The sequence below is a fragment of the Sorex araneus genome, chromosome X (genome assembly GCF_027595985.1).
Source record: "Sorex araneus isolate mSorAra2 chromosome X, mSorAra2.pri, whole genome shotgun sequence".
NCBI classification, from domain to species: domain Eukaryota; kingdom Metazoa; phylum Chordata; class Mammalia; order Eulipotyphla; family Soricidae; genus Sorex; species Sorex araneus.
Window position 1 is genome coordinate 366,707,922 of NC_073313.1, and position 26,971 is coordinate 366,734,892.

At 41.8% G+C, this 26,971-nt stretch overlaps 1 protein-coding gene across 1 annotated transcript in view; it reads right to left on the bottom strand.

The window, feature by feature from the left end:
* Positions 1-26,971, bottom strand: part of XDH (xanthine dehydrogenase) — a 171,660-nt gene that overhangs the window by 60,795 nt on the left and 83,894 nt on the right. Inside the window, exons 38-40 of the mRNA XM_055121366.1 lie at positions 24,575-24,750; positions 19,380-19,438; positions 4,050-4,136 (exon numbers count right to left, since the gene is read on the bottom strand). Of these exons, the coding sequence (XP_054977341.1) occupies positions 4,050-4,136; positions 19,380-19,438; positions 24,575-24,750 (322 nt within the window). The remainder of the gene's footprint in view (positions 1-4,049; positions 4,137-19,379; positions 19,439-24,574; positions 24,751-26,971) is intronic.

Genomic DNA, 26,971 nt, shown 5'->3' on the forward strand with positions numbered 1-26,971 from the left:
AATACTACATAGCTGTCAGAAAACATGAAGTCATGAAATTTGCATATAAGTGGATCAACATGGAAAGTATCTTGCTGAGTGAAATGAGTCAGAAAAAAAGAGACAGACATAAAAAGATTGCACTCATATGTGGAATATAAAATAGCTGAGAGATACAAGCTTACAATGTTGAGATTTCTGGCAGATATTACTCTGGACTTAGTTACTAAAATACAGAAATCCAAACCCGTGCGGCTGCTAGTACGGCCTCTCGACCTCGTATCTCTTCATTCTCAGCAATGGAAAACAAATTATCAAATGCTTTCTTTTCAGCAGGTCGGCTTTAAAGGGAAGAAACTCCAAATCAATAATAGTGAATTTTTTGTTGAAATATTGAATGTAATCAAAGTAAAGTGAAAGTAAAGTGAAATTTATTAGTTACACATGCGGGGTGGGGGGATGGGGAGGTTGGGGGGAGGGGGAGGTATACTGTGATTCTTAGTGGTGGAATATGTGCACTGGTGAAGGGATGGGTGTTCGAGAATTGTATAACTGAGACTTAAACTTAAAGCTTTGTAACTTTCCACATGGTGATTCTATAAAAGAATAATATATATATATATGTAAAATACTGAATTTCTTCCTATCTCAATTGCTATAATACCAGTAAACCAGTAGTAGCACACCAAATTGTAAAAGGCAACCAACCTCAATCAGCAAAGCATAAACACAGAAGGCTTAACCTATAACAAAATCTAAGTAATCTCTCATACAAGGACTGAATGTTTCCATGATGAAATTCAACAGTTTATTGCCCCATGGTTGGAAACCTGACTCAAGAGCTAGGGGAGAAGGCAGTTGGGATAGATAAGAGACCAGAAGAACAATGATAGCTAGAAATGATCACTAGATAAAATCTCTGTGCTCAAAGTAAGAAATGAAACAAATGACCTCTCAGTGCCTGCATTGCAAACCACAATGCTCAAAAGCAAAGAGAGAAAGAAAGAAGAGACTACTTTACCATAGAGGAAAATCTTGTCACTGTTCATCACATGGTTATTTAATTAAAAACTAAAGTTGAATTTTACCAAACTAAAAGGGTATTAATGAGGAAACAGGGTTCAGCAGTGTTTAGTATATCTATAATGTGAGACAATGGTATAAGTTTTATATCCAGGGCAATTACTCAGCAATGCTGAAAACATGAGATCTAAACTATGCACAGAACTTTAAAATGAGCCTGTCAAAATGGCAGCAAATTGGACATATGTAGGGCAGGAAGGAGCAAAAAAAGACTGATGAAGGGAAGTTGACACTGGGAGTGGGATGGGTGTTGGAATATTGTATGTGTAAGACTCATCTATCAATAATATTTTAATTGAATGAGATACACAGTTACAGAGTTGTTGATGGTTGGATTTCATTTCACTCCAGTGAGAATAGCACATATTTCTTCAAAAACTGAAAATAATTCAGTTGGGTATAGATGTGGTGAAAAGTAATTTCAACTACTGCTGTAGGAATGTTGCCTTTTCAACTTTTTTGGAAACTGTATGGAAGTTTTTGGAAAACTAGTAATAGGACTGCCTCATGATTCAAAATTCCACTTCTTGGTTTCCATCTGCAGAATACAAAAACATTCATTTAAAACAGACCATTCGGGGACATTGGTTGTGGAAAATGTGCATTGATGAAGAGATGGGTGTTAGATCATTGTATGACTGAAACTTGAACATGAAAGTTGTGCAATTGTATCTCATGGTGATTCAATAAAAATAAAATTCCTAATTTAAAAAAATTAAATAAAAATAAAAAGGACCATTTGGGGCCGCAATGATAGTATAGTGGGTAGGGTGTTCACCTTGCATTAAGCCAACTTGGGTTCAATCCACAACACCCCACGTGGTCCCCTGAACATCACCAGAAGTAATCCGTGAGTACAGAGTATGAAGCAAACCTTAAGTATCACAGGGTGTGACCCAAAATCAAATGGTCTCTAATTAAAATTAAGGACCATTGTTTTCACTGTTCTTTGTAGCACTAGCACTATAGCTAGGATATAGAATCAGACTATGTTCCCAACAATAGATGCCTGAAAAAGTAAATTATTTCTATATATACACAGTGGTATACAGCCTTGCTCAAGGCCACTCTCCACACATCCGGACGAGCCTCACGCATGAAGGAACCAGCAGAGGAACCCAAGTGTGCGGGACCCGGGTCAGAGATTTCCACGGCTGCTCGGATCGAGACTGGGCCTCCTCCACCCAGGTTTCCCATTTTCCAGTAGCTAGGCAGTCACACCCAGAAATTGCCCTCGTCCACCCTCCCCGCCCCCCCCCCCCCCCCCCCCCGCCAACGCCTTGTAATCCGATCAACGGCTAACATCCAGAGACTAAAACCAAGCTCCCTGAAGAGAACAACACAGTCTCTTGCCCCAACGCCAGGCTGTCTTCACCGGGGCCTCTTGCAGGGGACAGGTTGGGTTTCCCTCCCCGCCCCGAGCAGAGCCTCGACAGTTGAAGACCTCCGGAACACAGCCACAGCCTTGCTCAAGGCCACTCTCCACACGTTCGTACCAGCCTCCCGCATGAAAGAACCGGCAGAGGAACCCAGGTGTGTGGGACCCCGGGTCGAGATCTCCAAGGCTGCTTGGATCGGGACTGGGCCTCTTCCATCCAGGTCCCCCTTTTTCCAGTAGCTAGGCAGTCACACCCAGAAACTGCCCCCAGTGCCATGTAATCCCATCATCAGCCAACATCCAGGGATTTTTTTAAAAAATTTTTTACACGTTAATATGCATACTTGTTTTTTTTAATTTATTTATTTTTAATTAGTGAATCACCCTGAGGGTACAGTTACAGATTTATACATTTTTGTGCTCATGTTTCCCTCATACAAAGTTCGAGAACCCATCCCTTCACCAGTGCCCATTCTCCACCACCAGTAAACCCAGCATCCCTCCCACCCTCCCCAGTCCCGTCAGCATCTTGGCACAAATTTCTCTGCCGTGACCCTGTCTGGGCAGCATCAAGGCTGCTATTCTGCTGTGTGGGGCTCTCCTCCAGAGAGGCAGCTTCCATGTTATTCCACTTAGCATCACACACTGCCGAATCCAAAACAGCCCAAGTCTCCACTAGCGCAGTGTGTGCAGCTACAAAGCAAAGCTACTGTCAGGCCTCGCACCTTCCCACCTTGGTTGGCACTTTAGTCCAATGCTGACTTCCCGAAACCTTCTGTTCAAGTCAGTCCTCATCCACATGCAGGTATATATAAATTACCTGCATTCATGATAAATGAGACTAGGTATCTCCTGTCTGCTCCCGAGAAAGCCACTGAATGAAGAAAACAATCTACCAACTTAGAGTTCGGGTGTTAATGATTTGTTTTCAAAATTGTGTACTTATATGATATCATGGTTATAAGAAGTAAATACTACTTAAGTATTATAGAATTTCCTCAGTGACACATGCTTTCAACTTACCTTACCAATATTTCTCAATTTTCTGCTCATGGTGTAAAAAAATTTGTAAATAAAAATACCCATCTCTTAGTACCCAAAGTTGTGGGTCAGCGTTACGTCATTTAGCTTGCATATGTGAGGGACTGAGTTCTGGAAAGAAGGAAGGCAGGAAAGAAGGAAGGAAGGAAGGAAGAGAGGCAGGGAAGGAGGAAGGAAGTGAGGGAGGCAGGGAAGGAGGAAGGAAGTGACGGAGGGAGGGAGGGAGGGAGGGAGGGAGGGAGGGAGGGAGGGAGAGAGGGAGGGAGGGAGGGAAAATGGATGGAAGGAAGGTAGGAAGGAAGGAAGGAAGGAAGGAAGGAAGGAAGGAAGGAAGGAAGGAAGGAAGGAAGGAAGGAAGGAAGGAAGGAAGGAAGGAAGGAAGGGAGGGAGGGAGGGAGGAAACACTTATTTCTGTGTATAGTTTGTTATCCTAAGAAAAATTGTGTTTTCTATTTACCTTCATTCTGGAAAATGCCACCAACATGATGTTGGAAGTCAACAAGAGTCATGCATTCACTCTGCTCCAAATCCCACACTTCATTCCCACTCCTGGGAACCTAAAACTTACCATGCCGTGAGCTGGACACAAATAACACTCATTTGCATTACTGATGAACACATTGATTAACTTCCAGTCATTTTCAAAGTCTACTTGCTGAAAAAAAGGGAGACAAGAAAATAATATCAAAATTGAGGGTGGTGAAACCTGGAGCAACCTTTAATTCTTTTTATCAGTTTCAAAACACAACTTCATAAAAAACTGTGATTGATTTTTTTACTCAAAGAAAGAAGTATACAATGAAAATATAAAATTATGGCAATATAGAAATTGATTCTAGCTGAAAATTAAGCAAAATATAAAAAGTACTTATTAAAAACTAATCTGGTGCAAAAATCTAACTTTGCAAAAGAATTTGCTGTCTTTGTGGGCCGTACTAGGCAGTGCTCAGGGATTATTCCTGACTCCCTGGTCAAGACTCTCCTGACATAGCTTGGAGGAACCATGAGGGATGACACAGATCCAACCTAGCCAATGCAAGCAAAGAAACGTGCCCACTGAACTCTTATATCATCAACACCCACAAATGAAAAATTTTAAGTGCACAAGGACATGAAAATTTTGGAAAAAATGTTTATTAAAGAATAGCAATATTCAGACACCAGACAGATAGACTAGTGATAAGGTACATGCCTTACTAGAAACTAATGTTGATTTAAATCAGTGGCACCACATAGGGTTGCATGAACCTTTCAAGGAGTGATCTCTGAGTGCATAAATAGGAGTGTGCCTTGAGAATAACCAGTTCCAGCCAAAAATAAGAAAAAAAGGAAAAAAGAAAAGAAGGAACGAAAGAAGGGAGGGAGGGAGAGAGGGAGGGAGGGAGGGAGGGAGGGAGGGAGGGAGGGAGGAGACAAGGAAGATGTAAGGAAGGAAAGAGGGGAAAAGGAAGGAAGGAAGGAAGGAAGGAAGGAAGGAAGGAAGGAAGGAAGGAAGGAAGGAAGGAAGGAAGGAAGGAAGGAAGGAAGGAAGGAAGGATGTAAGGAAGGAAGGAGGGGAAAAGGAAGGAAGGAAGGAAGGAAGGAAGGAAGGAAGGAAGGAAGGAAGGAAGGAAGGAAGGAAGGAAGGAAGGAAGGAAGGAAGGAGGGGAAAAGGAAGGAAGGAAGGAAGGAAGGAAGGAAGGAAGGAAGGAAGGAAGGAAGGAAGGGAGGGAGGAAGGGAGGGAGGGAGGGAGGGAGGGAGGGAGGGAGGGAGGGAGGGAGGGAGGGAGAAAGGAAGGAAGGGGAGAGAGGGAGGAAGGGAGGAAGAAAGAAAGAAAGAAAGAAAGAAAGAAAGAAAGAAAGAAAGAAAGAAAGAAAGAAAGAAAGAAAGAAAGAAAGAAAGAAAGAAAGAAAGAAAGAAAGAGAGAGAGAGAGAGAGAGGGAAAGAGGGAAAAGGGGAGAGAGGGAAAGAGGGAAAAGGGGAGAGAGGGAGGGAGAGTAGGGAAGGAAGGAAAGAAGAAGAGGAAGAAAAGAAAGGCAATGTTCAAAACATGTTTATAAGAGTGAAAAATCTGGAACAGGAATTAATATCTGAAATGTCTGAAAGTAAGTAAACTGTGGACAACTCAGGTGGACATGTAAAATTACTATGTAGGGAAATGGAGAAATTGCAAAAAAAAATGTTGCAATGAGAAAATTCATGTTCTAAGAAGTATCCTTATGTCCTAAGTTTTTCTTTAAAAAAATAGATGTACATCTATGTGATTAAAAACAATGAAATATATAACAAGTTGTCAACCACAATAATCTCTATATAACAGCGATTTTAATATACTTCCGCTTTATATGTATTCTGATTTCTCTATAATAAACCCGGTAAATTATGGAATATGAGCAAAAGGTAGATTTCCATTTTATTGAAGAGACACCTGCTGCCCAGAAGATCCACGGGGCTATGAGTCCATAAAGTTCCATTCCAGCTCTAATTAACTCTGAGAACTTATTGCCTTGTTATGGAACAGGTCTAATCGAGGCTTTAGTTTCACCACTTGTGAAACTATCACGCTGGAATTTAGACTTCCCACTTTTTTCCCAGAATATTATGATTAATTTTAAAATTTTGGAATTATCTTGTTCATGAGCACCCAATTATTTTGGGTATAGTTCCTGAAATTTTCACAGTCCGTATATAAACTGAAATGACCTGGTCTAATGCCAGAGCTCTTCTGGCTTCTACCTTAGAGACCAGAGATCCTACCTCAGGATCGGGTTCAAACCAGCTTGGTAGCAACATTACCTTGAAATTGATAATTGCCCAAGAGTGGAATAAGAGTAGAAGGAGGATCATTGTTATCTGGTAGGAGTTACTGAGAAGTGTCTGAACTGAAGGGTCCCAGAGTGCTTGCCTACAGTGCCCTCTGCCTCAGAACTAAAATGAAAACAGGAATTAATAATGACATCAATCCCTACTGAAAAGCCCTGGGCTGTGGACCCTTATTAGCCCATTTCATGACTTGGAAAAGAGAATTAGAGAGTCCAAGCGCCTTAATTCCACATTACACATCTACTAGGGAGAGGATTCTGGATCTTGACCCAATACCACATAATTGGAGGACAAGAGACCCATATCTTCCCCCAAGAAACTGCTTGTGTATTCTTTGAAGCTTTCACACACCAGTGTAGTAAGGAGCCCTGTCTTCTATGGCATCCAGAGAACAGTGAGGGAGGGGGCTGGGGGACAGGCTAATCTGATGCTTAACTCTGGATGGTAAGACTATGGAGTCCAGTGTGTGATGTCCTTTGATTCCAGCGAACTCAGGCTGCCTGAACATGGGGGACAAAGGTGTCTTACCACATTTGCTTTCATGTTCCTCACTAGTTCTATAGCCTGAATCCAAAAGTATCTGTGCAGAGAGATAGGAGAAGAGCAGAAAATCAGTTTAGATTAGTGTGCCGAGGGCTTGGAGTCTGTCCCCCCCACCCTAGTCTACAGGCATCTCTGAGACTAGGGAAGTATGGCACCACTCTTGCTTCTGGGGTGCTGGCTCTCTCTTAAGATTGTAATTCCCATTTATTGTGAGCAGTAGGCTTTGGGCCACCTGCCAATACTCACAGCTTAATTCCTGCTTTTCTGCTCAGAGATCCCAACTTGAATGGCTCAGTTCACCAGATATAGTGCCAGAGAGCAAGGAAATGGCAGCTGCATTGCGAGTACATGGATCTGTTCCCCTGAATTTTATGTTCCATTAATTCTAATTTTAGCCCTACTTGACTTTGTCTCCTAGCACCCTAAATCTTTCCAGATACGTGTGTAGAACAGCAAGACTCACAGCCATGCAGACGGTGAGAAAAGTGACTTACTCAGCATCCGTCCAAGATGTCGTTTTCCTTGTAGAGATGCACAATGGTTTCAGAATGGTGGGATTGAAGAATTGGATGATATCTGAAAGAACTAGAGAGAGCTCTGTTGAGACCATGGCTTGGCACTGGGGCTCACCTAGAGAGTCTGACCCCCTAGTTGGTACCCTTCTTGAAAGTGTAACCCTCTCACCCAATGTGGGCTATGATGGTGAAATCACAGAATCATCCTGGTGAATGGAACGAGACGTTATCATCTTTCAAGTATGATACCCACACATATGCTACATGCCTCATGCATGTGAAGGTGAAACTGACTCTTTGAGATACTAGATCATTATTAGCTTTTGGATGCCAAAATTATTCACTGTCAGTCTATTTCAACTTGGGAGGAAAAGAGTAGCTGAGCAGGGATCAGCCATTCTCTCCTTACGCTATTAGTGACAACAAGGTAGGAAGCTCTCAAGAACACAGAAAAATTCCATCTAACAAAAAGAGGGACAACCAGAAATAGCAATGTCAGTAGCAGTGTAGCAAGATGTTTTGGGTCATGAGCAGAGAGTGAAGATCCTGGAATGGCCTGATGGGAGATGCTCCAATCCTAGTCCACGACCCCATTCTTTGTTTCCACTATCAAGCAGCTCCTGGGGGCTTGTGTGTGCCCTTTCCAGAAGGCACCTTGAATTGGTTCTTCTCTGAGAACTACAGCAGTGGGCAAGAGGGGACTGGGAAGACAGGTGGCTTTGCTTGGACAGCTGGCCTAGTCACCTAACATGTCTGTGTGGTTCTGTCTGTGTTGCTGTCTGCTTCATCCTCATCGTAGAACTAAATTCCTCCCTTCCATCAAACATCTTTTCTTCATAGCAACCAGGTAGTATGAGTTATGTAACTTTTAGGGGAGCATCACAATAGATCAGTCTGTATAGACTGGTGGAACTTGAGCATTAGAGTCTTATCCACAGATAACTCACTTCCCTTCTCATTCCTCTCTGGAAATCTGAGTAGTGTCACTAAACTGATTTTTCTAAGATTCTACCTCATCCATCATAGGCCAATAAAGGCCTGATGCCAGTTGAATACTGTGCCTGAGTGTGCAAGCACACACACATGTGTCTATGAAATCTTTCACTTTTGTAGACAGAGAAGAGGGAGATTGAGTGGGAGGGAAGACCTGATCATTATAATATTTGAAAACCAATGAAAATATAAATATTTTGGTCAGAACAAAGGATGAACTTCCAAATGTGTTGCATTGTTTCTCAAAAATCCACAATGACTGTGTATTCTTTCACTTATGTCTGCCCATTTTGTTTGATATTCTTTGGTATTGTGGACTTTTGAGGGAATAAACATAACGATGTTTTGGGGATTGTGTGGTGAAGGAGCTTTGGACTCAGGGCAAATACTCAAAGTAGCTTTTGTGTCATCTCCCTGATAACTCTGCTATCCTTTTTGATTTATGTCTACTGGATTCATTGTCTCTCCTTACAGCCTCTCAGGTTTGCAGCGCAGAGAACTGTGGCCAAGAAACATAATTTGCCACAGGTATAATAATCTATTAGTAGCTCAGAGACCTCTTTCAGTACCGTTAGACGGTTTCCAATGGAGACCCGTTTCTAGCACCATGAACACCAATAACTGCCAATCTTTCCATCTGAGCCTGTATAGTTGGAGGCCAGGTCTCACCTTCCCATGCTGAGCAGTGAGTGCTGAAGCAGGGATGGTGTTTGATCATTCCTATCGTGACCTCAAGTTCCTCAAAGAATCGAGTTTGCTGGACAGACCCAGGGCCAGCTCCCTTGTCTTTATGTTCACGGGGCAATAAGCTCAACAGAGTATCTTCTTCTGTACTCTGGTTCTTCTTGCTGCATGGTGATTGGAAAGAGGCTACCTACTTCCTGCCTCATCACAGTAACCTGAGTGTAGGTGATTTGCAATCCCTCTAGGTTCCTCCATCTAACAAGAGGGATCCAGGGGCTTTGGGATGAAGAGAACTCTGATGTAAATAAAAAACTCAGGATGATTTCCAGAGACCATATTCAAATGAAGACTTCGCACAATGAGATCACAACTTCTTTCTAGTTGCTTCACTTTCATTTTCCTAAAAGCAACTGACTGATTTTAGAAGGGAAGGAGTTCTAAAAAATGACAAGAATCGAAATGTGAACCTGGGTATTAGGGTATTAGGAGGTAAAGAAACCATGGTCAATTTTTTCACATAAAAAGCTCTGATTGAGTGCTGAAGTTCTGTGAGAGAAGGGGACCTTGTGTCTCTGAGTATGATTCTTCAGAACATTCCTGATCCTCCCCACCATTCACCTAATACCTGTGGATTTTTCTATGCTCAGAGACTTGGACACATCCTCACACCAATTCAAGGTGGAGATTGTATATCCAGGCTACATCAGTTGTCTTAGCATACCTATTCTCATAAGATATGTGACCAATAATTCAAGAGTGTCCATTCTTACTATGCAGCTGCTAGAAAAGATGAAGCTATAAAATTTGCATATAATGGATCAACATGGAAAGCATCATGTTGAGTGAAATGAGTCAGAAAGAAAGAGACAGACATAGAAAGATTGCACTCATATGTGGAATATAAAGTAGCAGAGAGGTACGAGCTTGCAATGATGCAACTTCTGGCAGAAATTTCTCTGGACTTAGTTACTAAAATCCTAAAATACAGAAATCCAAAACCTTGTGTCCACTATTGTGGCCACACGACCTCATATCTCTTCATTCTCAGCAATGGAAAACAAATTATCAAATGCTTCCTTTCCAGCAGGTCTGACTTTGGGGTGGGGGAACTCCAAACAATAATAGTGAGTTTTTCTGTTGAAGTATTGAATGTAATCAAGGTAAAGAGAAATTTATCAGCTACACAGGCAAGGTGGAGGGATGGGGGGTGGGGGGATGGGAGGGGAAGTTTACTGTGGTTCTTGGTGGTGGAATATGTCAACTGGTGAAGGGATGGGTGTTCGAGCATTGTGTAACTGACACTTAAGGCTGAAAGCTTTGTAACTTTCCAATGGTGATTCAATAAAAAAAAAAAAGAGTGTCCATTCTTTCAATAATCAAAAAGCTATTGTGTCTAATGCAACACATACAATAAGTTTTCTGACTAAAAAATATAAAGCTCACCTTCCCCAACTTCCAGACATAGCTTCTGGGGTTCTTCAGTCCTGCAATTGGGGTGAAGACAAGAGCATCAGACAGGGCTTGTCCCTCTGCCAGTGATTCATCCCCTTGGTGTCTGTGATCTGTACCCTGGGTGGGATTGGCTCCTCCTGGCTCTGATGCTAGTCCATCCTTCCTAGAGTCATATGTACATCAGATGACAACAGAAATATCAAGATAAAAAGGGAGATTGAGCAGTTTCCCCTTGACTGTATACCCAAATGTCTGCAGTTTGACCCCGTGGAAAGATGATGACCTGAATGTGGCGTAAAAATCAGATTTTCCTCACTCGGAATTAGCCCCAGAGAGAACAAGGACTCTGTAGGTACAAAGTCCCTTTTTCTTTACCTCATATCCTCCATTATTCACCTAGAGGAAATCAAGGAAATTCCAGGGTACTCCTTAGTCTTGGCCAGACATGCAGGAGACTGATTCCTGCTCTGTCACCACTCCCAAGGGAGCTTGAAGCAAACAAACTTCCTGGTCTTAGTGTTTCCCCATCAGGGAACCAATCAAGAGAGCCTGTTCTCGAGGGCACCTCAAGCCATCATTCTGGGTCCAGATAACTCACCTATTCAGCTTCTCCATCACACCAACCGTACCTGGAATTTGTGACTGGAAGAAAGAAAACATTTGAATCAACCTTGTAGGGAAGTCTGTAGACAGAGCTTCCAGAAACCAAAGATTGCACTGACAGGGAACTGTAATTCAGAGAAGAATTGGGCCCTTCATTCTGCTTTGCATGGAGGGAAGACTGCATTCCCTAAAGTCGACTGTTAAAAACATCAAAGCCACAGAGGGCATGAATATTTCTCATGGCACAAAATCCAGGGATACTGACTTACATTCAAATGTATTGTTAAGCCTACTGAGTATTATACAGAGAGAGAGAGAGAGAGAGAGAGAGAGAGAGAGAGAGAGGGAATGGTGTACAAGTGACCCTTCATGGTTTGCAACTAAATTTGCAGTATGTTTGTCCATAATTAGTAGAATGTAAACAAGAATATAAAAGGGTTTGTCTGCTACATTTATCGTTAGGGAGGCAGACCAGGCAATACTTAGCAGTTATTCCTAGCTCTGTACTGAAGAATCCATTCTAGTGATGCTCAGGTGACCATATGGGGTTCTGGGAATTTAGCCAAGGTCAGTCGCATGAACGGCAGGCACCCTACCTGCTCGACTACCTCTCAAGCCCTCATGTGTCTGTTGCTTCACCACACATTTGGGTCCTCAGTAAAAATTTTTGTTTAAATATTTAAAGTCATCAATAAATATTTTCCCTAAATATTGTTTTAGTGACTGAAAATTCTCACATTTCCTTTTAATTCAAATAAAGACACACTCAGGATACAGATCTTCACTGTACACTGCAGGCAAGGTCAAATCGTGTAGTAGATATTTTGTAACTTGAAATATCCTAGGGATGCTTGTAATTATAATCTGTATATGCAAAGTGCTAGAAAAATAGTAACTGATTTGATTTCTATTGTTTTAACTCTCTAACAAAAATTATCTCTAACAAAATCCCTGGGAGATGCAATGCCCAGTCATGAGTTGACAGCAGAATCTGTACTGGGAACTCCCCACAGTAACACCAACTTCGGATTTCCTTTAAAATCCCTTATATCCCTTTTGTCACCATCAAGACTGACAGAGCCCATCCATACAAAGGAGCCACACCAATCTGAGGAGAGGAGAGTGGAGATGAATTACACAAGCACTATTGACATTTGCAAGTCAGATATTGTGCTTTACTGACAGAAAGACAAAACAAAACCTTTAGGGAAATGTCCCTTTAAATTCATGGACTTTCATTGATTTTCTGACTTGACGATTTTATGAACCAGGCTACATTCTGATATTATCTCAGTACACAGAGAAGAAGGTAGCTTCCATAGAAGTGTATTTGAGAGCTCTATCCTGAAATTTAAGGTGCTCGTGAGTTTTATTCTTTGGTTTGGGGTAGAAAAACATCATCTTAGGAAATTGCTCCTTTCCTTTCATGGGCCTGGGTTTAATTTAGGGGAGGTGAGGAGAGAATAACATGACAACAGGAGCATGGGGGTGAATAATTCAAAAGACAGCTCTCTTTCAGGGCAGGAACAAGAGTCGAGTTTCAACTCCTTAAACCTTAGAAACATAAGTTTGGTTGAAATTTTCTGGACTTGAGAAAATATCCAGTTCCTCCAGTGAGTGTAACACCTTCAGGATCATATAACATGACACTCAGGGATATGCTGGGACTCAGGGGCTCATAAAATAACTTTGGCTTTGTGTCAGTCTCATTTTGATCCATCTTCAGCAGGATCAAGTCCCACACTACAACTTAATCAGTGTTGGGTTCCACCCCAAATACAGGTGGAATGAAAATAGTGGTATCCTGCCTAAAGACTTCTGGAAGGGCTCTGTAGGAGTTTGATTTTTTCAAGTTTGATTTTGCTAAGGAAAATGTTCCCTTTGTGAAATGGATCAAAGAGTGCCTGAATTTCTGGGCTGAACGAGCACTTAGGTCAAAAACCAGCTAACGTAACAAGAGAACTCCTCTACACAATGGAGTGTGTGTGTGTGTATGTGTGTGTGTGTGTGTGTGTGTGCATTGAGGGGAAGGAGGAAGGCTGATAAGGAGTGATGTGGGGTTCCTCGGGAGGAGACTGGTAAATTAAGGATGCGTGTAGTGTTGGAATTCTGTGCATAAGAAATCAGATCATAACATCTCAATTGAAAATTAATTTTTTAAAATTATGTGATCTTTAACTTACCAAAGGGCTGAATTTAGTCATAGAAACCTATAATGTTTCATTACCTTTATATAAATGAAGGCAAATATTCGATTAAAGAAAAACAGAACTCATAAAACTTTGAATTTGGGATTTCTACAACAAAATTGTTTTTCTTTCCCCAAATGAAGTATTCTGCCTAGTTCCAAGAAATTCACTCAATAGGGTTACCAGCCCCAAACCCCTCCCTCATCTCTATATTCCAGAAATACTCACGGTTCCCTTAACGTCAATGGAAGCCACGAATTTAACATCTGAAGGTCTCAGAGTATTGACTGTGAAGACAGGAAACCATGTAAGGAGGTCTCAGTCCTTCATTCACCACAACTTAGCTCCACCTCTCCAATCTAGGGGCAGCTGCTAAGGATGAATCTTAAAGATTCGAGATGGGAAAGAACAAAAATAGGCAGTCTCTGACAGTCCTAGGAACCATGCTTCAAATCTGGAGGCCGCAGCTTTACCTGAGACAGGGTAGCCAAATAGCTGCCCATGGCAGGTCACCAGATATCCCCACCAATCCTCTTACCTCTTACAAAATACCTGGCCCTATTTTGCCTCATGCTTCCCTCCACTTCTGGCTTTGTTTTCAAAGTCACTATAAATCAGTAACAATAAAAAAACATAATGGAAACCATCTGGGAGCAAAAAGACTCTATCACGCTTGTAACATGGCCAGAAAAGAGCAATAAAATTTTGGGACCATAAGGACATCAGAGGCAAGGCACAACCAACTGGGGCACCAGGACAACCAGAATATCTGGGATTGAGTCTCCCTAGAAACCACTGATTTGGCCCTTGTGGTGTGATGAGGAACTAAAGGTAAATTTCCTACAAATAGTTTTTATTTTTAACTATTTTCTACTATAAGATATTGTGATTGTTGTGCTGTTAATGGTAGGGTTTCATGCATAACACATCCTAGCACAACTCCTCCACCAGAGTGTCCACTTGCCTCCATCATTGTCCTTCCCACACTAGTCTCTCCCATGATTTCTTAACAAAACTATTCCTTGATTTTTCTACCCATGTACAATAAATAACACACCAGAAAGAATAGTGTCCTTCACAAGAAGCCTGCGACGTCAGAGCAATATGAAAAGAAGTCACTAGGCATAGTTTATGTGCAGCCCCTTCCAAGGATAAAACCATAGAAGTTTACAAGTCTCAAAGCATCAACCACAGCCCGTGTATATTATCCATACGGCATCAATATGGAGAGAATTCACTGGGACTATGCTATAAGGACAGGGGAGGCACAGGAGCAACCAAGCCACAACCCACCACTTCCATGACACTTGTTACCTACAATAAGTGAGAATGAGAAGTGGCCCTCAGCCAGGCAATTCACTTAAGGGGCATTTTGGTTCTATCTCTAAAGGTTGTGATGGTCTGTGACCCTCCATAGAAATAAAGGAGGGAGGAAAAAGGAAAACAGAGGAAGTAGGAGGGACTAAGAGAAGAAAGATGTTTGAAAGCCTAGAAAGGTACAAGAGAGATAGGATTAGAAACTCCACTGCCCACTCTGGAGAGATGACCCAACCTCAGCTCATGACTCAGTGACACGTACCTGAAACAGAGGATACGTTTGACCTTAATGTCCCTGGCTTGCAAGAGAATGGCAAATAGTTCGATACCTCCAGCTAAAACAAAACACCAGACACATCAAACACTGTTGTTTTTATGGAAACAGAAAGTACAAGAGTGATAGGACCACTGGGAAGGAAGGGTTTCTAACTGGACTCAAGATTACAAATAAGTACTTGCATAATCTTCTAACTCTTATACAATTTGCCAAAAAATATACATTTGTCTATTCATGATAATCTTACCATATTCCATCTAAGGAAGGAAACACCAGATTTTTCAGTTAAGATCAAGGAGTATAAATAAAGAAAAATAAATACTAGCTCCTGGTATGGAACTATGGTTCCAGTTGCATGAGAGAAATTCACACAACCTAATTGTAACTGAGGTTCCTAAACACTCAATTATGACTAACATGTCAATTTGATAGTAAATCTTATCATAATTGAAAGAGAATTTGTTAAGAAGGGACCTAATAGATTTAAAATAAAATACTCATTCCATTTTACTGCACTTACTTTTACTGTCCACACTTTTAATTATTTTTCACACAAAATAAAGCATATGATGCATTAAGTATATCTGTTATTGGAAGCAGGAAACTGAAAACTGGGAAAAAATTATCTTTCTGCATGAGTGTGTCCAAAAGGAAAAGGAATTTGAGAGCAGAAGAGGATCTCAGGACCAATTTAGGGCCTCCTTATTGCTTAGATTCCTTTGTTACCCTGTCTCCCTAGAAGGTCTGGGAAGGATGTTCTGATATTTTCTTCCCAGAATGTAGAATAGTCTGTAAAGCAATATGCAGCAGTGCGTAGTGAGATCTGTGAAGTCGAAGTCACCAACTTCTGTCTTCAGTGCATCTTGGTCTGAAAAGATAGTTTATACAATTTCTATCTTCCTGATTCTATTGAGATGTGTCTTATGACACAGCACATGTTCTGTTTTGGAAAATGTTCCGTGAGCACTGGAGAAATATGTGTATTCTTTCTTTTTGGATGCAAAGCCCTCTGTAGATCTATTAGTCCCCTCTCTTCTATCTCTTCCTTCAAAGCCAGTGTTTCCTTGCTGAGTTTTATTCTCATTGATATATTGAGGGGTGATAAAGCAGTGTTGAAGTCTCTGACTACTATTGTGTTGCTAACAATGTCCTCCTTAAAATCTGTTAGCAGTTGTTTTATGCATTTAGCTGGTCCCTCATTAGGTGTGTATATGTTTAGGAGTGTGATTTCTTCTTGTTGTACATATCCTTTGATAAATAGATAATGGCCTTCGCTATCCCTTCTAATCTCTTTCGACCTAAAATCTATGTTGTTGAATACTAGCATGGCCCACTCCAGCATTTTTGAGGGGGTTGTTTGCTTGCAGGATTGTTTTCCATCCTTTGACTTTAAATCTGTGTTTGCTCTGACCATTCAGATGTGTTTCTTGTAGGCAGCAGAATGTTGGTTTCATTTTCTGAATCCATTTTGCCACTCTGTGTCTCTTAATTGGTGCATTTAGACCATTGAACATTGAGACAGATTATTGTCATGAAGTTTTGTGCCATCTTTCCTTAGGGGTTTGTTGTGCTTGTAGGTGGTTTTCTAGTCTTACAGTAGTCCCTTTAGTCCTTCTTTTAGGTTTGGTTTTGAGTTTATAAACTTCCTGAGTTGTGGTTTATCTACATAATAGTGTATCATTCCTTCGAGTTTGTTTGAGAGTTTATCCGGATAAAGTATTCTTGGTGAGGCAGTCATTTCATTTAGTTTTTTCACTATTTCCCACCATTGCTTTCAAGCTTGAAAGGTTTCCTCTGATAGGTCTGCTGTAAATCTTATGGGTGTTCCTTTGTATGTGATTTCCTTCTTTGACCTTGCTGCTTGCATTATTTTGTCTCTATCCACGGCATCCATCATTCTATGATATGCCTTGGAGTGTTTTATTAGGGTCTCTTTTAGCTGGCACCCTTCTGACTCCTTGGATCTGGATGCTTGCATTCTCTAACTCTGAGAACTTTTCAGCAATGATTTCTTTAACTGTGGCTTTTATTGGGGTTGCCACCCTGTCCTTCTGGTACTCGATGATTCTTATGTTGCTCCTCTTGGAATAATCCCATAAGTCCCTGATTCACCTTAGAGCTATTTTGAGGTCTTTTCCCATTGTTTGTTGTTGCCTGTAGGCTTCCTGCTGCTTATCTTCCAGCTCACTGATTCTGCCTTCAGTTGTAGCCATTCTACTGCTGAGGGCACTCACTGAGTTTTTTATTGCATCTAGCAAGACTTTTATTAGTAACACTTCTGACTATAGCTTTCCTATTTCTGCTTTCATTTATTCCTGTATTTTGTTGGCTGTCCATTCCACTGTTTCTTCAATGTCCTTCTTTAATTTACTGGATATCTACTCCATTGTTTCTTTGATTTCCCTGAACATCCTCAGCATTTCATCTCAGAATTCTTTGTCAAAGAGCTCTTTTTTGTGGGTAACCCCTGTTGAGGCTTCCGGACTCTTTTCTTCGTCCTCCCCTCATAGTGGAGATCTGCGCTGCTTCTTCATGTTGTTGTGGTTTATGGAGATGGCACCATCCAGCTCACTAGCACTGTTCCCTCTTACTGTGGGAAATGGTTCTGGATGGGCTCGGACGATGGTGGTCACCTTTCTCCCCTTTTAGGATACGTCCTTCCTCTCTGGCCTCTCTCTGTGACTTATGATAGGCATCTAGTGAAGCTTTGGAGGATGTGTTCTTCTATGTTGGGCTTGTACAGCTTCTTGTGTACACTAGTCCTTTGGTGAGATTGGAGTAGGCCAGTGGACTATTGTCCTATTGTGCTCTAGATGTCCAGGGTGTTTTGACAGAATTAGGTGATGGAGGTTGGGATGTGAGTCTAGAGTGCTGGGGAGGGGGAATATAACTGAGCCATGCCAGCCCCCACACAGAAGGCCACGCCCACTTCTGTGGAGGCTACACCCCTGCGGTGGAGGCCACACCCCCAGTCAGGCCCACATGCTAGTCTCGGGGCCCACCACGGACATGAAGGGGCGCACAGAGGGACAAACCGACAGGGAAGAGCAGCAGAGCAGTGGCTAGGTGGGCGGGTCTATTTTTCTTTTTTTGAGTCATTGTGAGATACACAGCCACAAAATTGTTCATGCTCTAGTTTCAGTCATACAATGTTCCAAATCCCATCCCTAATACCAGTGTACATTTCCAACCAAAAATGACCTCAGTATCCAAGTCCCCACCTCCCATCCCCAGCCTGAATCTAGGGCAGGTCTTCTCTCTTGTCCGTTTCCTTTCCCTTCTCTCCTCTTCTCTCCCCTCTCCTCCTGTCTTCTCTCCTGTCCTCTCTTCTCTTCTCTTCTCCTTTCCTCCCTTCCACTCCGTCTCCTTTCCTCCCCTAACTTCCCCTCCTCTCCCTCCCCTCTTCTCTTCTCTCTTCTCTCCTGTCCTCTCTCCTATGCTCTCCTCCACTCTACTCCCCCCAGGGCATTTTGCTTGGCCACACAGATGCTGAGTTTATCGTGTTTGTTCTTTTACCCATATTCAGCACACAGTTCTTATCCAGAGGGATCATTTCCAACTATCATTGCCATAGTGAATTCTTCTATATCCCAGCTGCCCTCTCCCTCAGCACCTGAGGCAGGCTTCCAACCATGGAATCCCCCTGGCCAGTGTTTCTACCATCCTTGCACTTAAGTCTCATGCTATGTTTCTAATGTCCCACAAATGAGTGCAAGCATTCTATGTCTGGCCCTTTCCTTCTGTCCAGTTAACTCTTGTCTTGCCTATATTTGGGGAAGACTTTATCCTGATACATGCAGAGAATCACAATCTTTTTTCAGGATCTACTGAGATAACAACTCTTGATAATGCTTCCCTTGAAGAGTCCTGGTCAACCCACTAAGCAAACAGTAATAATGAATACCAAATTTTCAGAGAAGTTGGGGGCAAAAACAGTAGTACAGTGGGTAAAATGCTTGTCCTGCACTTGTTTGCCCTGATGTCCATCCCCAGCCTCCCACATAATACCTGCAGCATCTCAAGGAGCAATCCTGTGGCACAGAGCCAGGAGTAAACCTGAGCACCTCTGGGTAGCACTGCACTGCACTGCTGTCCTGTTGTTCATTGATTTGCTCAAGCAGGCACCAACCAGTAATGTCTCCACCATGAGAATTGTTATTACTCATTTTGGCATATTGAATACACCACTGGTAGCTTGCCAGGCAATGCTGTGTGTGCAGGATACTTTCGATAGCTTGCCGGGCTCTCCAAGAGGGACGGAGGAATTGAACCCGGGTGGACCGCATGTAAGACAAATGCCTGCCTGCTGGGATATCTCTCCATACCTCTGGGTATGACCCCAAAACTTAAGAAAAAAAATATTTAATATAAATGGTTATGCTGCCTCTGTCTACCGAATCGCAGGTCTATTCCTGGGAGAAGCATTTCTTCTCTTTCTTTCCCAGGTGGCTTTAGGGAAGAACTGGCTCACTTGCAGAAGTCAAAGGATCCTCCCAGCTGTCCCATCAAGCCCACTCCTTACCTTTGGCCAATTTTCCTTTTCTGTTGAGGTCTCAGAAAAAGCTGGGCCCTGTATATTCCCTATAAAAAAGAACAACAATTATGATTATTTAGTTGTAACTAATTCCAACTCAAGTTTTCAGCCTTCATTCCTTGCTTTCCAACTTTTTCTAGGTTCTATTACTACCCCTTGTTCAGGAAACTTCACATCATCTTCCTCAAATATCACCTTTATTCTTGGTGAAAGGGCTTCTATTATTGTCTCCTATTAATGCAGAACATCCAGGTTGAAAAGCAAAAGTGTCGTCTAGAGACAATGGGACAGGAACCCACTGCCATATACAGACACTTAATATCAGTTTCCTCAATTTGTTCCTCAGCAGTAAAATAACTGCTGTTGTTTGGAGATTCAATAAAAGGTAGGAAAGGCAGTTTAGATAAGATGGTCATTTTGACAGTGTTGATTCTTCCAATCCATGAGCATAGAATGTTTTTCTATTTCCTACAACCTTCAATTTCTTTCTTGAGTGCTTTGAAGATTTCAATGTACAGGTGTCTCACCTCTTTTGTCAAGTTGATTCCCATGTCCTTGGTATTTTTGAAAACTATTTTACTGGGATAGCCACTTTAATACATTCTGCTCAAATTCATTATTGATATATAGAAATGCAATTTATTTTGTTTGTGTGTTTCTCTTTATTGACTTTATAGCAAACACTTTTTTTTAATAATTTATTTATTTTTAATTAGAGAATCACCGTGAGGGTACAGTTACAGATTTATACACTTTTGTGCTTATACTTCCCTCATACAAAGTTCGGGAACCCATTCCTTCACCAGTGCCCATTCTCCACCACCCGTAAACCCAGCGTCCCTCCCACCCTCCCCAATCCCATCTCCCCCCCAACCCACCCTGCCACTGTGGCAGGGCATTCCCTTCTGTTCTCTCTCTCTAATTAGCTGTTGTGGTTTGCAATAAAGGTGTTGAGTGGCCGCTGTGCTCAGTCTCTAGCCCTCATTCAGCCCGCAACTCCCTTCCCCCACATGGCCTTCGACTACAATGTAGTTGGTGATCGCTTCTCTGAGTTGCCCTTTCCCCGGAACGTGAGGCCAGCCTCGAAGCCATGGGGTCAACCTCCTGGTACTTATTTCTACAGTTCTTGGGTATTAGTCTCCCACTCTGATATTCTATATACCATAGATGAGTGCAGTCTTTCTATGTCTGTCTCTCTCTTTCTGACTCATTTCACTCAGCATGAAACTTTTCATGCCCGTCCACTTAACTACAAAATTCTTGACTTCCTTTTTTCTAACAGCTGCATAGTATTCCATTGTATAGATGTACCAAAGTTTCCTCAACCAGTCATCCGTTTTGGGGCATTCGGGTTTTTTCCAGATTCTGGCTATTGTAAACAGTGCTGCGATGAAAATACATGTGCAGATGTTGTTTCGATTGTACTTTTTTGCCTCTCTGGAATATATTCCCAGCAGTGGTGTTGCTGGGTCAAATGGGAATTCAATATCTAATTTTTTGAGAATCGTCCAAATTGTTTTCCAGAAGGGCTGAACCAGTCGGCATTCCCACCAGCAGTGAAGAAGGGTCCCTTTCTCCCCACATCCTCTCCAACAGCAGTTGCTTTTGTTCTTTTGGATGTGTTATAGCAAACACTTTTGTGTTGACTTTGTAGTATACACTTTCTTGTTATTGGCTTGTTGTTTTCTAGGAACTTTTGAGTGGACTGGACTCATGACAGAGCCTGGCAAGCTACCTGTGGCGTATTCAATATGCCAAAAACAGTAAAAACAAGTCTCACAATGGAGATATTACTGGTGCCCACTAGAGCAAATCGATGAACAGCAGGACGACAGTGCTACAGTGCTTTGAGTGGACTCTTTAGGGTCTTCAATGTTATCATCATGTTATCTGCAAATAGATTTGATGCAATGCCTATCCAAATTCAGGCAACATTCTTTTTAAAAAAATTTAGTTTTATTGAATCACCATGAGAGTTTCAAGCTTTCATGTTTGAGTTACAATCTCACAAGTATCAAACACCCATCCCTCCACCAGTGCACATTCTCCACCACCAATATCCTGGGTATAACCCCCCTTATCCACTCTCCCCCTGCCTCCATAGCAGACAATATTCCCCATAATCTATATATACTTTTGGGCATTATGGTTTGCAACACAGACACTGAGAAGTCATCATGTTTGGTCCATTATCTACTTTCGGCATGCATCTCTCATCCCAACTCGTTCCTCCAGCCATCATTTTCATAGTGATCCCTTCTCTATTCCATCTGACTTCTCCCCTCCACTCATGAAGCAGGCTTCCTGCTATGGGGCAATCTCCTTGGCCCTTGTATCTACTGTCCTTGGGTGTCAGCCTCATGTGATGTTATTTTTATATTCCACAAATGAGTCCTTCTATGTCTGTCCCTCTCTTTCTGACTCATTTCACTTAGCAAGACAACTTTGTTTAAGGAATTAAATTACAAAATTACAAAGTTTTTGTGGAACCATAAAAGACCTCTCATAGCTAAAACCATATTGAAAAACAAGAAACTAGGAGGCTTCTCACTGCCTAACTTGAATCTATACTATCAACCATAGTAATCAAAACATTGTGGTGGTGAATAAAGAAAGGCTCTCTAAGTAAAGGGTCATAATAGAATATCAAAGGATATACAGACATGCATACACACACATATATCCATGACATATATCCACAAAATGTATATATATGTATATATAGCTAATTTTTACAAAATAACTGAAGGGATGAAACAAAAAATACAACCTTTTGACAAAATGGCATTGGGAGACTAGATAACCACATGCAAGAACTTAAAGTGATACCCATATCTCAGACTTAAAGAAGTCAATTTAAAGTCGATCAAAGACCTTAAAACCATACCTTAATTTATTAAGTTCATTAAGAAAAATTCAAGCATAATTATCTAAGATCTAGGCCTCAAAAAAGTCTTCTATGGTCCAGTGGCATTGGAAAAGACTAAGCAGCAGAAAAGAAGCAAAAATAGAAGTGATAGTGCAGTGAGTAGGACATTTGCCTTACAGACAGACAACACGGGTTCAATTTCCAGCATCCCATATAGTCTGCCAATCAATGCCAAGAGAAATTACTGATTGTAGAGCCAGGAGCAACCCCTAGATCATGGGGTATCACCCAAAAACAACAGCAGCAAAATAAAAAATAAAAAGCAAAAATAAATAAATAAATCTTAAAGATTTCTCTATTGAAGAAGAGAAGTTAAAAATAAATAACAATTGAGTGGAAGAAAATATTTACACTCAACAGATCAAATGGGGGGTTGATATCCTGGATCTACAAGGTACTTACAAAGATCAACAACAGCAACAACAAAAATCACTAAAGGTCCCAACAAAAAGTTGGGAAATGAAAATATTTTTCTCAAGTGTCTTTTTTATAAGATACAATGTTTATTCCATGAAAAATTATCCCCATTACACACATTAAAAAAAAAAAAAACACCAAGGTTGGGCTATTTCCCCGGATAAAACAGTTTCCATTTTAAAGTACAATGGGGTTATAAACTTGCACCCAAAAAGAACTGAATAGAAAACAGAGCAACCAAAATTGTGTCAGAAAAAAAATAGTATTAAAGTTTATAGTACTACATGGCCATTAAGATGCTGCTAATTTTCTGTGTAAACTAATCCAGCCTTTTCTAATCATCAACCTATTGAATGGTTTGTTTGTTTGTTTGTTTTTTCTTTTTGGGTCACACCCAGCAATGCACAGGGGTCACTCCTGGCTCATGCACTCAGGAATCACCCCTAGCGGCGCTCAGGGGACCATATGGGATGCTGGGATTTGAACCCGGGTCGGCCGCGTGCAAGGCAAACGCCCTACCCGCTGTGCTATCACTCCAGCCCCAACCTATTGAATGTTGATGTGCTACTGACTGTCCTTAATGTCTCTGTCAATCTAAACAATGGCTCACAGTGTTGCTGCCTGGGAATGTGTTGGGGAGGGAAGGAGCACTATGGTACTGAATAAATGTCCTGCCTGTGCGGACACTAAAGGCTGCCCAGACACCCTAAAGCTTGCACAGTCCCTCTATGTTTAATTGTCTCCCGTAGGTTAATCTCTTTCTCTAGAACTGACTCCCATGAGATGGAGGTCAAAGGTGCCAATTCCACTGGCTTTGGTCACATTCATAATAGAAATTATCAATAAGGTGGGGTAGCAAAAACATGCCATGAGGTAGTAATACACAAATAAACAAACAATTAGCCATTGCCTTATTCAAAGCACAAGGGAAGGATGCTGGCTTTCTCTATTATTATTCAATATCGCTTCGGAATCCTCAAAATCAGGTAATAATAACGTAAGAAAAACTTGAAAGACATTGAGGTTGTAAAAATTTCTAATTATCATTATCTGCAGATGGAAATATCTGCAGGTGTCTTGGTGTTGAAGGGGGACTCTGAAGGCCGATTCTGTCACAGGGCGAGAGCATTCTCTGCAGTCAGGAATTTCTACTCCCACACATCAAGAAGCAAGCCACCCTTCACTGGATCTCTCCCTGACCAGGCGACTCCCAGAGACTGGCCACTGGCTTGAGCCCAACACTCCAGTCTGGCCAAACAGCCCGGGTCCCAACCCACTTTGCATCTGCAGGAGAGGAAGGAGCTTCTGGCATTGTCTTCCCTAAAAATTACATTGCTATAAAGTAAACTATGCAAAGAACAGAAGAGAAGGAGAAAAACAATATTTCACTTAACAAATTTCTGTCCCTCTCCGAGAGCCCAGCAAGCTTTGAGACGGGTACCTCACCCACACAGCAGAGCCTGGCAAGCTACCCGTGGCATATTCGATACGCCTAAAACAGTAACAATAACGGGCCTCACTTCGTGTTCTTGGAGCGAGCAGACACCATTAGGCTACACTAGCACATGACAGGGATGAGTGGAGACATTACTTGCGCCCGCTGGAGCAAATCAGTGAGAAACGAGATGACAGTGATACAGTGAATGAACATAAAAGTCTCTAATACTCCCCTGAAAAATGCTAAGTAAATAAACCAATGTGGGAAAGTATCAGAGTACAAAATCAATTAACAAAATTTTGCTTCACTTCTACATAAGCAGTATTCTAGAAGAGAAAGAGGTCCAAACAGAGTGGCCACCAGCAGAGATGTCTTCCTTGGCCCCTGCGGGACACTTACCCAAGCCCAGTAGCAGCATCCACGCCAGGCACAGCCGCAGCTCCATGGGCCTCGATGAGCCGTGGCCACAGTCTGTGCGTGACACTCTTCCCTCCTCTTCTAGCTTCCTCTGTGTTACCACAGCGCACCTGTCACAAATCTTACTGTTTTCACCCTTGAAAAGCAGCAGCACCCAGCTGTGAAGGACAGATCATGAATCGGTTACTTCAGCAGAATTTTGAGGCAGTTGGAGGAATGATAAGCAGCACATTTTAGATAATAAGACAAGTATCAGGGCCAAAGAGACAGTACGGGGGTTAGGAAACCTCCTTGCAAATTATCAACTAGTGTTCACTTTGTGGCACCACATATGGTCTTCTGAGAACCAGGAGGATATACTTATTACTGCCAGGTGTGTCTCCACCCAACAACAACAACAAAAATCAAAAATCCCAGCACCAAACTCATAATCTTGGATTATAAGTGACCAGAGATTGCAAGTAGAGGGCTGAGCCATTGGAAGCAACTCAACTGGGCAGAGACTGGGCAGGAAATCCAGGTTGACTAGAGAGGAAGGGTTCATAACAGGGCATTAGTGTCCTCAGCTGTAAGCTAAGGGAATAATAACACAGATGGAGTTCACACAGGCAGGTAGATACAGAAGGCCCCCAATGAAAATGGAATTCCTGGGAAATAATAAAACCATTAGGCCCAAAAACCCACCTTGTGAGCACAGGAATTAAGGCCTAAGAAGACCGTTAGGCTGCAGAACTTTCTTGATATCTGTTGCTGGCTGAGACATTTGGGACACTCCCAGAGGAAGGGGGTCAGTGCCCACCCAAAGAAAGTCCTTGTAGCCCCCACATCAGTCACCATCATGCCTTACTGGATTCCATCATCTCAGGACGAGCTCCACAGAGAAATTTACCTGCCGAAACCTCAGCTACATGGGGCCCTGTGACTGAAAACTCCAGGCCTTCTTGGACTCAGGATAGGCTACCTCCACCCACCTATACTTTTCTTCAGGAAGTCTCAGCAGTCATGCCCACAGCCCAAATCCACTGCCCTGTTAAAAACCTAACTGGAACTGGACCACCTAGTTAAAACTGAATTTCCTGGAGTATGTGGCTGCACTCCAAACCTGACACACAGCCAATCCAGCAGGAATACACCAGGCTGGATTGGCTCTAAGGCCAACCAATATCAACTAACAAATACATTAAGACAGAGGGCTAATTTGGAACATTTTAGTATTCCCTCAGACAAGGAATCAATGTCCCCATGTGATATCCAATAATTCTCACTAATCTTCTTCTAAGGAAAGATTTTTTTATCAGTCCATTAGCAATATATTGGTAATAAGCAATATAAAATAAATTTTGTGAGCCTGCCACGGGAACAGGCTTGAAGGGTGGTTGGGAAAATTGGAGACAGTGTTGGAAGGAAGGTGTTATTGATGGTGGGACTGGTGGTGGATTATTGAATGCCTGTAACAGAGCATCATGAGCTACTTGGGAAACACAGTGCCAAAATAAAGTGAGTGTGTGTGTGTGTGAGTGTGTGTGTGTGCACATGTGTGGGTGGGGACAGAATTCTAAAGCATAAAAACATTTCTAGGAGCAATTTGAAACAATGGCTAAAGGAAAGCTGGGCTTTTTTTAAATCCTGTCACAAGTTCACAAACATTTTATTTATCAGTGCTTTTAGCACTGATGTGATCTTACATGAAACACATTTATACAAAACTAGATAGAAAAAGTCTTAAAATCCTAATATGCATCAAGGAAGCATAAGGAATAGACACAGTAGGGAAAGAGTTTTCTGCTTCTCTCATTGTCATTGTCAATAAAAGAGGAAGCTCCAGTTTATCCTTGGCATATGCTGTGAGCAGTCTCAATTTGGACTACCCCTATCCTACATTTTTTACTTCCTGTGATTTCCTGGGCTCTTTCTGATGAACAGGGAGTTAACAATTGTCCATCCTAAAATTCTGCCCCAGAATTTACTCTCACCTGGAAACTAAGATAACGGAAAATACCTAAGGTAAATGGCCATACCAGGATCTGTGGAATCCTTGCATTCTCTGTAACATCCTTGTCAATTGATAAGAAATACCAAGAACCCAATTTTTATTAAAAAGGGTTTAAAGAGAAACCATTATCTTTAACTTCCTTGCATCCTCTATAACACAAAGACCCAGTTTTCTCATAAAAACCCCATAAAAAGAGCCATAGTTAAGTCATACTAAGTTTCCCCAATTGCGGAGTTTTATTTCCTTTTTCTTCTACTTTCCAGTAAACGTTTCTACTTTTCAACACTGAGTCCGAGCATCTTTATTCCTCAATATTTTCATTCTTGAAAACATTGAGGAAACTGGAAATGGTGAACAGAGACCGTTCTTCACCATTCACCAAGCAG